The 14,167-nt window shown below is 41.3% G+C and overlaps 2 protein-coding genes across 3 annotated transcripts in view; both read right to left on the reverse strand.

Moving 5' to 3' along the window:
• The window catches only part of CEP152 (centrosomal protein 152), a gene marked incomplete at its 5' end in the record, with an annotated part of 51,070 nt that extends 48,656 nt beyond the window's left edge, over positions 1-2,414 (reverse strand). Inside the window, one exon of the mRNA XM_084640583.1 lies at positions 1,969-2,414. The remainder of the gene's footprint in view (positions 1-1,968) is intronic.
• Positions 2,415-7,661: 5,247 nt separating this feature from the next.
• Positions 7,662-14,167, reverse strand: part of SHC4 (SHC adaptor protein 4) — a 49,783-nt gene continuing 43,277 nt past the window's right edge. Inside the window, exons 9-12 of one of the 2 annotated variants that reach the window (XM_084640493.1) lie at positions 13,097-13,157; positions 10,929-11,108; positions 8,797-9,050; positions 7,662-7,938 (exon numbers count right to left, since the gene is read on the reverse strand). In XM_084640493.1, coding sequence (XP_084496619.1) covers positions 7,783-7,938; positions 8,797-9,050; positions 10,929-11,108; positions 13,097-13,157 — 651 coding nt within the window. In that variant the 3' untranslated portion in view covers positions 7,662-7,782. The remainder of the gene's footprint in view (positions 7,939-8,796; positions 9,051-10,928; positions 11,109-13,096; positions 13,158-14,167) is intronic. The other variant, XM_084640494.1, reaches the window with a different exon arrangement.

Genomic DNA, 14,167 nt, shown 5'->3' on the forward strand with positions numbered 1-14,167 from the left:
CCCATACAAACCATAATAGAAGCAAAAAAAGTCCCCAGTCAATTAAAGACTTCTGACAAGCCTTAATTAGCTGTTTAGAATTTAATCTTTTCTGATCAACTGTAAGTGGCAATACCAGAACTATTACAGCAGCTTTTACAACACTTTTACACCTAGCCTCCCCCCTACTTTTTTGGAGATATAATTGTAGTACATGTTGCTATTCCCACCCCACCCCCAAACGATAGGTTTAGTAAACGCATCATTCCCAAATTAAGGAAAGCAGATGACATCCAATTGGAATCAACAATGTAACGTTTTGTAAATAATTACTTTAAAAGGTGTTTGCCTACTTAATCTGAGTATTTCCTACAGCACAAATAGCACCCATCACAAAATTTCCTTCAAAACATGCGTAAGGTTACTTGAGCTTACTGGTTGCAGCAGTTCTCATCTACTCCTCCCTTCAGCCTGTTTTTAAATCATCTCTACTAAATAGCTCTTGCACCTGCATCTACTGATAATTTTCCCAAGCAGCAGCAGTGAAATTGATCCAATTCTTGTCAGTTTTCAATGCAGCTATTCAGAACCCTGCTGGTAGTAGTAACATTGACCAAAAAAAGTGGGCGAGGTAATACAGTATCTTTTATTGGACCAATTTCTGTTGGTGAGAGACAAGTTTTTGAGCTACACACTCTTCTTCAGGTGGTCAGTTTTCATTTTACTGCAGCTTGACAAAAGCAATAAGCAGTAAATAAGGCACTGAAGCAGTCTTCAGAATTAGGAAGACAGCAATGCATTAGTTTAGCTTGATTTCAGGAAAGTGAATCTGTGTAAAACAATATTTTTCTCTAAAAGCCTATCATATTACATTTAGATTCTAATACCTTCCAAACCATAGCATCTGGGCAGCTTCCAACAATACATAAATGACAGGACTAACATCTGTCATGTGTGGTTCAATTCCTCTCTCCCCCTCTCTGCAGAGGGAGAACTGGGGGCAGGATGGTGTTTTGGTAGAGATGTTTTATTTACGTTAATATGTACATGTTTTTTTTTTTTAAATATTAGAAGAGAAAAGATCAAATAAGCACACCTTGCTCATAGAACAGTGGTTCTCAAACTTCTGTACTGGTGACCCCATTCACAAAGCAAGCCTCTGAGTTCGACCCCCCTTATAAATTGAAATCACTTTTTTATATATTTAGCACCATCATAAATGCTGGAGGCAAAGCAAGGTTTGGGTTGGAAGGTGACAGCTTGCAACCTCCCAGGTAATAACCTTAGGACCCCCCGAGAGGTCCTGACCCCCCACTTTGAGAACCCCTGACATAGAACAAAAGGTAGTGAAGTTTGTGATGGTCAGTCCAAGCTCAAATCCTGCATAATTTGCTAGCACCTACTCACCATAAATACATGTATTTTTTGAAGTCCTGTGCACATAATCAGAGTGCACACACACTCATCTTTTAATCAAACACAAACGTAACAGCATCTCATCATACACATAGTACCAGATCCATTGGCAAGCCTCCCTTTTCTAAAGCTACTTCAGGGTTGGCAGTACTAGTTAAGGAAAAAAACCAGCAGCTTGAAAATTACAGCTGGGATTTTCAAGGAGACCTAGGGGTGGCACCCACCACATATTCAATTTCAGAGACATACAGATGACCTCTGAAATCGCCAGCATACATTTCTAACTGAAGATCTCTTTACCCACTATATAGTTACAAACAACATCCAAGATGACTACAACTGAAAGGTAGCAGAAAATTCTTTGTTGTTCATTTTCTTTATTTTGTGAATTTTGCAGTACTTTGTGTATAATCAGATCACTCTTTTGATGATATTCAGCTGTGATTCCTTCCTGATGCAAAGTTCATAGGAATTTGCTGTTGTTCTAACTTGCTAGAAAGATGCTCATAAACCAGTGTGACAACAGAGCGAGAGTTCAAGTTTCTTCTTTTTTAAAGACTCAAAGTATCGTACCCAGAAGTTGTTTTGAAGAACAATTGAGGTGTTTTTTTTTAAACCAACTAAAGTAGAGCGAATGTCTTTTGCTTCTGCCAGAGCAGCTCTCACTACCCAGCAATGAGAAAACATCCACTGCAGCCATCAGTGGCACGCTACACTGGCTGACAGGTCACGACTGTATTTCATTAGCCATTGGCCCCAAACAGGAGTGGGGTTTAAAAGTCTTTAGATTCCAGCGGCCGAGGATCCTGCGACAGGGCGGTGGGCGCGCCCCATCCCCACCCTCTACTGACTCTGGGCTCCGCCCACGCGAGGGGGAGGCCATCGCAGGATCACCGCCACCCCCCGCGCAGCCGGCTGCACTCGCATCCTCGGGCGGGGGGCTGCCAGAAGGCCCCGCGGCAGCAGAACGGTGGCACCGGAAGGCTACAGGAGACAAGCCCGTGGGCGGAGTTAGCTGCCCGGTCGCGCCTCCCTCTCCGTCCCCCTCATCCTTCCCCATCCCACGGAAGCGCCAGCGCTGAGGGAGGCGGTAGGAGGCGGCCCCCGGGAGGGACAAGGCCCCACTCGCTGTGGCCACCAGCTAGGGACCGTACCGAGCCCCCCGGGCGGGCTTGGGAACGGGGCTCGCGTGCCCCCCGAGGGGGGAAGGGAAGAAGCAGGGCCCGCGCTCCGGGGGGGAGCCTCCCACTCCTGGTAGGTCTCCAGGAGAGGAGCAGCGCGGAGCCCGCACCGATACTTACCAGAGGCCGCAGGACGCTACAGTTACTCGCCTTCCATCAAATCCCACCGCTAGCCTTCCGCGTGACACAGCCTAACTCTCTTTGAGTGACAGCCGAATCCTCCAGCCAGCGACCAGGCCGCTATTCTGCGCCCTAGCGGGCTCTGCTCTAGAGGCGGGACTTACTTGTCCCTCCTCATTCAGGTTCAGTTGCGCCGCAAACGCCAGAGTTTGCAGTTTGAAAGCAGGCGCGGGAGGCCGCGGGAAGCGCTGCCGCTCGCTGATTGGCTGGGGATCTTAGCCAATGGCTGGTAGGGGCGGGTTTTAGCGGACCTCTGCTGCTGGCCAGTCCCTTATCCCCCTTTTCGTCCCCACTGTGCATCCCAGGCCTACAGCTGGGAGGGACCCTAACAGGAGGGGGGCGTGGGACATGCACGCGCCACGGCGTCTGCCATGTACGGTTATGAAAGCAACATGTGATGCATCACCAGAAACATGGCGGTGCCATAGCAACATGATGGCATCCTGACATGGCAACGAGACATGACATCACAGCAGGAGCCCATGACCATGTGAAGCTGAAATGTGGGGGCATTATACAGATGCCATCTGATGAGAGGTCTGAAACCGATTTTAAGATGAGCTGTTTGAGTGCAGCTTGTGGTTGACTATTGCATTGATTATTGCTTGATTTCTTAATAAATCTCTTTGGGAGACAGGGGTATATGAATGATGCTGCATATCACATGCTTGTATTGTAACATTTCCCCATTCACTGATATCATTAGCTGATTCAGATGTCCATGTTGTCCCTTTGCCGAATGGTAGCGGTGGCTGGAGTCTTACAGGTTGGCTTCCCCGGGGAGGACACAGCAGTCAACACGTATTGAGCCTGAAAATAAGTGGCACCACTTCAGATACTTTGGGGGCAGGAAACCAAATTCCGGTCCTTCCCCTGCAGAGACCATATTCTGGTCCCCTCTCATTACATTCTTCCTTCTGCAGGGACCTATGGTCTCCCTTAGGCATAAAGTCTCCCTTCTCTCTTATCCATACAATGCATGTGCCAGTGCTTCCAGGAGCTGCGCTCTGAGTGGAGTTCTCTGCATTCGAACACACTCCCCATGTGCCAAGTCACCCCACCATTTGGTCTGGCTACCCCTCTATCTGGACAGAGGGGCACCTAGCCAAATCTGAGTGTATTTTGATCCCTTGGGCCTGCTCACAATCCCACTCACAGAAATTTCCTCTGTTTTGTGGGGTGGCTGGGTCAAATTCCTATGATGTTGCAGCTAAAAGGACACTCGGGGCTGCTCCAGCAGCGATCATATTGATTTAGCACAAATCCACTGCTTAAGAATGGTCAAGCCATGGCTCCCGGGTGCCATATGAAATTTTGAGCAAGTACAAAAATCTTGTGGGGGAGGGGGAACATTTGCTTCCCCAAATGTGCAAATTGCTGGGCATATTTTAAGTATAGCTGGTTTTATTAACACACATATACTAGATGAAGTGGTAAAACAACATTCAGAGCAATCCCCTTTTTCAGCTCTTTCAGCCTACCACCATTACTCAAGTCTCAGAGAATGACTCTGCCTCAAGAATTGATTATAATCAGAAACATGTCAAAAGCCAAACTTTTCTGCTGCTCAAAGAACTCCAAAGGCACTGCCTGTACCATATATTTGCATAATTAACAATACAGAGGGTCTTCCCAGGTATGAATCATTTGCTCATCTGCTAAGAAAAAGAATTTGACCCATTGACATCTTCCATAAACATATAATTCCACTGCTTGAATCAGCATTAAATCATATAAACTTTGGAAGTCTTGATAGAGACATATTGAGGCAGATAAGAGCACACAGATATTTGTGTGCGTGTGTTATAACATTTTATTTATTGAAATTATCCAAATATAAATTTTAATCTGTTCAAGGAAATTTCTGTTATTTCAGTGGAATCTGCATGCACTTTGATAAAGGGACTGAAATGCTCAGCATTTTCAATGTGGCTTCCCTAAGTACATCTGTGTCCTTCCTAGTGGGGCTTAGTAACATCTTAATAATACTTAGCACAGATAGAGCTTTACATACATTAACCAATTCTTACAACTTCAGTTGCGAAGTAATATCCCCCTGGGCACAGAAAGGTGAAGTGACTTGCATAGGCATGCTTGCCAATGACTTTTCTCAGAGGCTTTAAGATGGTTTTCAGGAAAACTTTCTAGAATTCTGCCACTGTGCATAGGATAATGTACTTTGTAAGCAGTAGCTAGCCCACAGAGCGGGTCAGGGACTTATTAATACGCAAATGATAGAGGTGTCTCTGTTTTTTGGAGAAGACTAACTGGAGTTCTAGTGATTTAATCTAGAAAGTATGTCTTTTGTCAATAGAATATGGGTGTGTTACAGCAGCACCTGAGTTGTATCAGTAGTCTTCAAGATTCTTCCATTTTCTCCCTTCCACAGCAACAGATTCTGAGATATTTTTTTTTCCCTTTTTTTTTCTCTCACAGTTTTGCTTCAATGACACCCAAGAGAAGCCCAAGCCATAAAGTTTGGGCCCTAAGCCAAATTTTCCTACAAGCTAGGGATGTTCAATTTCAGGGTGGCGGTTCCAGTCTATTTCTTGTCAAGCTATAAATACCATACCCACATGCTAGATATTTTCTGCATACATCTGTCCATGAAAGAAAAATGAAAGTTCTAGGACAGTCGTTCTCAATATCAAATTCAGACAACTCTTCTCCCATGGCCCCACAACCCCAAACACTTTGTTTTTCAAGTCTTGGGAGGCTTTCAATTAATTCTGGCAGAAGAGGAGTTCTACACACACTCGCTTTCTACCTCCCTCCTGGGAGCAGAAGAGCTCCATTCTTCTCCTCTTCCCCACCTCCAACTTTGAAGAGGAAGCAGAGCAACTGCAGTTCTCTTTCACAGACAAACAGCCAAAGTGTTCTCTCCCCCTTCGGCTAAATGCACTTGTATTGAGTAAGTTACACGGTGGTGCTCTAGCTAAGCGGGAGAGTGTGCAGAGCACCAATCCAGAACCTGATACCACTTTGCCAGCAACTCTACAGAACTCTTCAGTGACTCTCTTTGCGGCTTTGATCCACAGATTAGAACCTTCGCAGTGAGCAAATAGAAACAACATAGGTCTTCAGTGCTGAAGGCACAAAATAGGACCCATGCCAGACAGTTATCAAGGCAATCAACTACAGTGACATTTCAAAGCTTCTCCTTGCTTCAAGGTGTGTACGTGAGCTTAATATTCTAATGACATTACACAAGATGAAAGATTATAGCTTTTTCAGGCCTAGAAACTGATGAAAAAACAGGGGAAGTCATTTCACACTGCTTAAAAAATGGCTCTTCAAATAATCAGATTTTCCCTTCAATGGAAGACAATGCCCTCAGTTACCAGACCTTTTATCCTATATATGAGCCTTTTTTCTTTCAAGAAGCAAGGATCTCTCTCTGTAACATCCTATAAGATGTTCGTATTGAATGGAGGACACAGAATTTCCATGTTTTTAGTGAAGCTCATTTACCACAGGATAATGGAATTGAATTTGGCAAGGGGTGGGTGCAGTTGATTGTGCCAAAAGGCATCGCTTATTTTAAAACCAAGCAAGGATGCCCTTACTAGAGCTGGGCTAATTATTTTTCACAAGTAATTTATTCCCCTGAAAATGCAGTTTTGGTTGACCCAGAGCTATTTGTGAATTTGTGTAGTTATTTTTTCTACCCCAAAACAAAAAACTTTGTTTCGATTTTTCAGAATTTCCAGCAAACTGAAAAATCCATTATTTGGCCAGCTCTAGCCCTTAGATAAGTCCCCACAAGGGCCTTCAGTTCCACTTCCACCTCCTCTCTCCTATTATTCATTGAAACACTGCTCCTTAACTACCAATGAACTACTGACTCTCTCAGATACGCTGATTACAGGTTCATTCAGATTTAGAGCATTTATTGTGACAAAACAGAATATAGTTTCTTAAAAAGACATTTCCAATGTTTATGATCAAATGGAAACTAAGTAAGCAAGGGGCAGATATCACATCATTTTGGGAAAAAGTTTGTACAATAATCTCTAGAACATGCGAAAATCAAAATTTTTTTTTTAATATTTCCCCCCTCAAAATGTATCATTTGTCTCATTCAGTTTCTCTAATCTGTAAATATCTATGGAATCAATGAAAAATATATGTAACCTAGTTTTAAAAAGAGACATTTCCAGTAATTGTTGGCAATCATAGTAAAATTATATGCAAGACACAAAAATATTAGGATCTAGCATGCTTGCTCTTTGACACATTCTATTCCAAAATTACACTTCATTTACATATCTTTATTTCAGTTTAGTAAATGTTGCATAATCTCAAATCTTTGAGCAGTCAGACAGTGATTAAAAAACTGATTGTTACTAAGAAAACAGGCAACCTTTCTGTATTGTGTATGCAATTAATTTTAAACATTGTTTGCTATTAAAGTGCTGTTATAAGCAAAATGAAATAAAATTAGTGTCTACTGTAAGTGACATGTTAGTAATATTCAAATAATTTGTTTTGGCAAATAGTTCTAAACCTACATATGTTCATGTACCCACTTGAAACTAATCCAATATAAATATTTGTTTCCAATAATTCCATGACTAGAAGGCACATACTACCGTAATAATGTCCCAGCAGTTTGTTCAAGTGAGCTTTTCCATGTACAAATTTAATTGTGCTTTTAAATAGTTACTGATTCAGTATGACCTTGAAAGTGATATCTGTGCATGTCTTTTGTTTCCCAAATGGATCTCTCACTCTCCAGGGGTTTCATTTTGATAAGATTAACATCATACATATATATATATATATATATATATGTATGAACATATGTATAACTGTAGATCTATATATATAGCTATGCATATTGATCTCTATAGATCTACATAGTTATACATATATTCATACATACACATGAAAAGAAGTCTTCCATAACAGCAGCTGAAAAGTGCAGTTTATACTTTTTGAGTTGGCTTTGTAGTAATGAAGTTTAAGAATAGTCAATGCAGTTTTCACAAATGAATTGCCATGGGAATTTTGAGATCCAACAGTGTTATTTGTTGTATTGAATGTGTCCTGTGTTACTCTGTTTTCTCACTGGCTGTTTCAAGCTCACTTCACTTCCAGAAGAGATGATTGGCAGATTATTTTCCATGTGGTAGCGAATAAGATGACCCACACTATCAAACACGTGGTCTTTGGTTCTCACCTTGTAAGGAAGCAAAAGAATTGATTGAAGTTTATTTTCAATTAAAAATGATCACAGACTGAACCTGCTCCTTTGAAGTCAACAGGAATTAAAGCCACTGAATTCAGCAGGATCAATACACAGGATTGCAGTGATACACACTTTAACAGAACAAATAGTTTTAACTATTGTTCTGTTATCTGTTTCGCACTGGTTTTCCTGTGTGCCAGCCAGAAGTAACACCTGTGATATCCTGTCTTGGGCTGGTTACATATTCTGCTATGGTGATGTCATACCCATTGCACAGGCAACGGAGAACAACTGAGGGAGAAAGGGGAAGTTGATGGAATGTGTGCAGAACTGGGCACAGGGGCACACAACTATGAAAGGGGAGCAAAGCCACAATTTTTTCTCCCAAGAGGCATCTCCCCTCAATCCCTCTTGCAAATGCTCTCTGGTTCACTCCCACTTGTAAGAAATATCACTCAGGGAAGCCCCTCAAGCAGCTGTACAGAATCCTAGAAGGGTAGGTTTCAGGTTATACAACTGACTCTTTCCATTATCTTTTCTGCATCTGGAAACCCTTTACTGGTCAATTTTACTGTTAGATGCTATCGGCATTTGATTATAGCAACATTTAATACTCAAAGGATGTATTAATTATACATCCATGTGAGACAGCTAATTACAATAATGAGCACACTATTAAAAGTCTCGGGTGAAGTCCTAGCCCAACTGCAGTCATTGGCAAAACTCTTGTTAACTTCAACAGAACCCGCATTTCGTCCTTGGCAGTTTAATATGCACTTTGCCTTTGAAATGTTGGAGCAAACCAGTACATTTTTAATGAGATACTTTCCAGACATGGATTATCCATACCTTGCCTTCAGGATCCACCAATAGTAAATGCTTTGCTTGCCCTCCTTGCAATCCACTTAATACATATTGACCAGGTGATGTTGCACTCTCTCGCACCAAAAAATCCCCATCGTTGACCAAGAGGGTCTCTGCTGCTTTCCTGTTTAATTTCCCATGGTAACAATCTTCATTCCTTAACTGTTGCTTTATTTGTGGCAGGACACATACGCTATCCATGTTGGTTGTGGCACGCTGCTGAACAGCTTCTGGCAATTCTAAAATTAAATGAAAGGAAAGATGTTGGACCCTTCACCCAAAACTTCAGCATAAATGCAGTAGATATTAAATTTGTTATACCACAAACACTTGGAGAGTCAAATGATTCAGATTTGAAGCTGTAATCAAACCAGTCTTCCAGGTAGTAATAATATTTAACATATTCAAAGCCTTATGCACACAGTAATATTCACAGCACCCAGCAAGTTAGTTAAAACTTATCACCCCCGTTTTACAGATGTAGAAACTTTGGAAAGTGTGAGATTCATTAAACAGCTGGTTAGTTCTCACATTGCTAGGTAACAGGAACAGGGATTAGTCATTAAAAAGTTTGTTCTGATATTGTAGTGTTTGAGTTTTGTATTGTCACGCTTGAGTATGGTGGGTTTCTCTGGGAAAGAATCGCAAAGTCTGGAAGCTTAGAGGAGATTCCATCTTGCAATTGCATATCTGAATGTGGCATGTATTGGAAAGCTGTTTATGTAGTTCAGTGAACTACATACAATTATGAATGGCATAAAAATACTTCTGTAGGGTTGTGTCAGTTGTAAAACATTCTGTCTTACACCAAAATCTAGAGACAAAATGCTTGATTTGTTTGTTTGCATGGTTACTTTTACCTATTGTATTATCAGCACATGAAAAATGACAAAGAACACAATCTGATTATTTGTGATCTGGTAGGTATTTTGTTAAAACAAAAAAATCAGATCTTTCCTGCAAAACAAGTTTGTCTTTGGCTACATTATTTAAAGATCTAATTTTTCATTCTTCTTTAGCTGGCACTGAAGAGAATGCCACATCTAATCGTGAGGGTCATGTTGAATGACTCTAGCTATGTACTGGAGTATAAGATAATATGACTGATTCAGTCAGAAAGGAAGCATTTACAGCATGATGCATCTGCTAAGCAAAACCAAAATGTTACTAAACACAACAACAGTATAGGAGGGTTGGGATACAGCCAGTCAGGCCGCAAATGACTCATAGGCAACATTTCTCTTAGAAAACTGACTGGTATCACTGTTTCAATGCAGTTTTGCTAGCAGGGCCTTCTCTAGCCTCTTTAAAGAAGGATTCTCCAAGCACAGAGGGAACCCCCAGATCCAAGCTAGGAAAGTCATCATGGCCAGAGGGTTGCTCTTATGCAGGCCTCTCTTGTCTCCATCCCCTTCTCTCTGAGTGGATGGATCCCAAGCCAACCGCATAAGTGGTTCAGGAAGGGAGAAGATAGGAAATAAGGAGAAAATTTTTAACAGTCAGGGTAATTGACCATTAGAACAACTCAGCTATGGATGTGATGGATTCTCCATCACTTGAAGTCTTTAAATCAAATCTGGATGTCTTTCTGAAAGATCTGCTACAGTTCAAACCAAAGTTATGGGCTTGATGTAGCAATTAGGAGGTAAAGTTCTCTGAGCTGGTTTATGCAGGACATCAGACTAGATGATCATAATGGTCCCTTATAATCTTAAAATCTATGAAGTTGCATCAGAAGCAGTTGACCTACCCTGGTCAGAATGGGTAAGACTTACAAGTGGAAGACCATCCTATGTCTTGGGGACATGATATGGTCCTATGTTTTCAAAGCAGCTTGCAGGGACTGCCTGTCATTTCCTGTGAAAGTTATAACCCTATGCATTTTATTGCTATTGATCAACTTCAGAAAACAGAAGTTAGATCTACTCATTGCTTGTCAGGATTTCTAATCTTTGGTGCTGCTTATCCTGAATTTAACAGCAAAAAGGGGAGCCTAGCACAGTTACAAGAATTTTTTCGCTCCCAAATTATTATGGAGGAAACAGATTCCTTCCCCGTGTATTCAGATGACAAGATCCTCATTTCAAGAAAAAGATGTAATTGAAATATGAACCTACTCTCATGACACAGCGGGCTCCCATAGATCTGGGGTGATGCAAGACCTCTAGCTGTGTAGGCTGTAGTTTGCAGGGTCTGAGTGTTGATGTAACAAGGGTCATCAAAAAGATCCATTTTGCAAGCAGGTTTCAGTAAGGATACATCTTTTTTTGCCGTCAGTGATCTTTCACCATAGTTACCTGTAATTAATGGCAATATACATTGTATCTTCTTTTTTACCAAGCTAAAAAAAGCCACAACAGCTGCATCTGAATGTTGCAGCTTTGACATTTCCACTAAACCCTTCACGGACAAAAGAAAAAATGTGCCAAATTATCTCATTTGCCTTTATTTCTAAAAAGCATAATGTTCAACATCCTAACCATTTTAGAGTTAAAATGGGGTCATCAAAATTGCTCAAACCCTTGCCCTAATTCTGCTCCTACTGACGTCAATGGTAAATCTCCCACTGACTTCAGTGAGAGAAATTTAGGCCAAAGCTGAGTAATCTTGAAAACTCCACCCTGAAGCTCTCTAGTATGGTTCACTGAAAATTATAGGAGTGAGTATTTGTTATTATAGGAGTATTTTATGTATTTATGGTAAAAATACATGCAGTTTTTCTTAACTTTTCTTTAGGTTTCTCATCTCAGGGTTCCTAATGCCCTATTATGGAATATGTGGCTGATTATTTTTACTGGCCCTGGATAATTCTGAATAAATTAACTTTTTCCACACTTATTCTACCCTGATTCATGTGTAAAAACATCCATTGAGTCTAACTGGAACTCTGGTCTCTCCTCATTCTGGAAGCAGTTTGTATGAGAGGAAACTAAAAAGAGCTTGGCTTGTTTAGCCTTGCGCAACAAAGGCTCAGAAGAGATCTGATTGCTCTCTGTAAATACATCAGGGTACACCAGGGAGACAGAAGAGCTATTAAAACTAATGAACAATGTTAGCAAAGAACAAATGGGTATAAATTTAGGCTGTAAACTAGAAGAAGGTTTCTGACCATCAGAGGAGTGACATTCTGGAACAGCCTACCAGTTTTAAGATGAGTTTGTAAGTTTATCAATAGGATGACTGGACTTGAGGACTCAGGAGGTCCCTTCCAATCCTAATGTATGTCTTTATGAGACACACTGCACATCCTCAGTTGCATTACAAAATCCTCTCCCCTCCCTGAGAGCATTTTGTGAAGGGGAGGGATTTCTTCCTTTCCCTGCCCATGAAGGGAGGTTGGAGCTGATTTGTGCTTTGTAGCTTTGCCTGGTGAGCCAGAGGATTATCACTCAGCCTAGGGTCTTAATGCAGGAGAGGGTTAACAGAGCAGCAGGGTATTAAGGGAATGCTACTCAGCTAGCCAAACAGCAACCATTTTTGTGCTATTTATCACATTTATTATTTGATTTATTCATCCATCATATGTAGAAATTAGTTGCTTCTCTTTTAAACATGGCAAATGCAGAAATATTGCAAATAACGAAATCTACCACCACCATGTGGGCAGTGTAATACAGTCCCCACCAGCAGGGCTGATGGGATTTTTAAAAGGTCTTGTTGTATGAGAAAGAGGATGGAGCCAAAGAAACGTGTCCAGTGGCATCAACAGTGCCATGTGAAGTCCAAAAAAGGGGAGCCTACTGGTATATTGGGATATCAGAGAGCAAGTTTCCCCACCATGACGGTGACTTGGAACACATAACCAGCCACACAAAGGGAAACAGGGGAAAGCTCAAGTGAAGAAACAGAGTTAAGATTAGATTTGAAACTAGGATCCTTTAACACTGGAATCAAGGCCACAAACATGCTCCCTCTGGGAATGTCACAGCAACGCTGACAGTTCTGACTCTGTAATGCATGTGTATATTCTGTAGGAGTCGGGTCACAGCAAGTTAAGTAGGGGAGCATCTTTCTTCCTTGCAGGCGATGAAAGAAAATAAAGTAACAAAGGGCTCCTGTATGGTGTCAGGACAAGTAAAATTGGTAAAATCCACCAGCAGGCATAAAAATGGATCAACACCCCTTTGAAAAATTGTAAGGCTTTCCTCTCCACCCCTCAGCTGGGGAACTAGTCATAACCTAATAAGCAGAATACTTTTCTTTATTATATCAAAAATCTCAGCACTTCCAGACAGTCTGGCTCAATTGAAATAGATTTGCAGGGGAAGGAAGACATAGCACATACCCACTGATTTGTTTTCTTCTGGACAGTTTTCATATATGTTGATGCATTTTGGGTTCCCAGCCTGGAAGAATCACACAATTTACTCTCATAGGATGTCAATTGTTAATAAACTTCAGATATCATTGCAATATACACCATGCACTCCAGTGATCCCTGGACAACAAATTTCCCCACCACCTCAAACAATAGTCAGTGCAGATGCTTTACTTCCCATTGGCTATTCCAGTGACGCATGCCCCATTCCTCATGAAGAATCTAAGCTCCATGGCAGTCAATGGAAGGCTTAGAAAATATGGGTACACAGCGAGCCTCTGACAGGGTGAGAGAGAGAAGCTTGGTTCTATATTTGCATTTTATGTTTGTAGCATGTTACAGACACAGTCTTAACATATTGACTTGCAAAACATTAATATTCAACACACTGGGAATACTAACCCTTCCTCCTTTAATGAATAACCCCTTGTTTTGATTTTATTCCTAAGGATATTTTCATGAAGACAGAACTTTGGTTGCCAAGCAGCAGCTCTGCTTCTGGGACCAATTCCTCACCTGAAATCATAACCCACTGTTTGTATCATCACAATTAGTTGCTAGGGAGATGACTATGATGTCAAAAATGGGAATCAGATGATTTCATTTGAGGAATATGCAGCAGGATTAGATTAACTCCTAGGCAATGAAGTTCCTGTTTTCATGCAAACATTTCTTTCAAAAAAACAGGGAGAGAGAATACAGACAACATGGCACGGAAGCAGAATGGTCAGACTGTTGTCTGAATGGCATTAAAGAATTTTCAAGATTGAAAGGAAGTACTGAGAAAACAACACCTGGGTTGGGCGTATGAGAAATACAGTATCACAGCAGTGAACCAGAGTTCAGTTACATCCCCTGGGGTTGTTATTGTCCCTCCTCAATAAGCCTCTGCTGCAAAGCTACAAGCATAACTGAAAAGGAGGACTTGTGTCACCTTAGAGACTAACAAATGTATTTGACCATAAGCTTTCGTGAGCTACAGCTCACTTCATCGGATGCATGCAGTGAAAAATACAGTGGGGAGATTTTATATACACA

The sequence above is a fragment of the Lepidochelys olivacea genome (assembly GCF_965140295.1).
Source record: "Lepidochelys olivacea isolate rLepOli2 genome assembly, chromosome: 10".
Taxonomy (NCBI): Eukaryota; Metazoa; Chordata; order Testudines; family Cheloniidae; genus Lepidochelys; species Lepidochelys olivacea.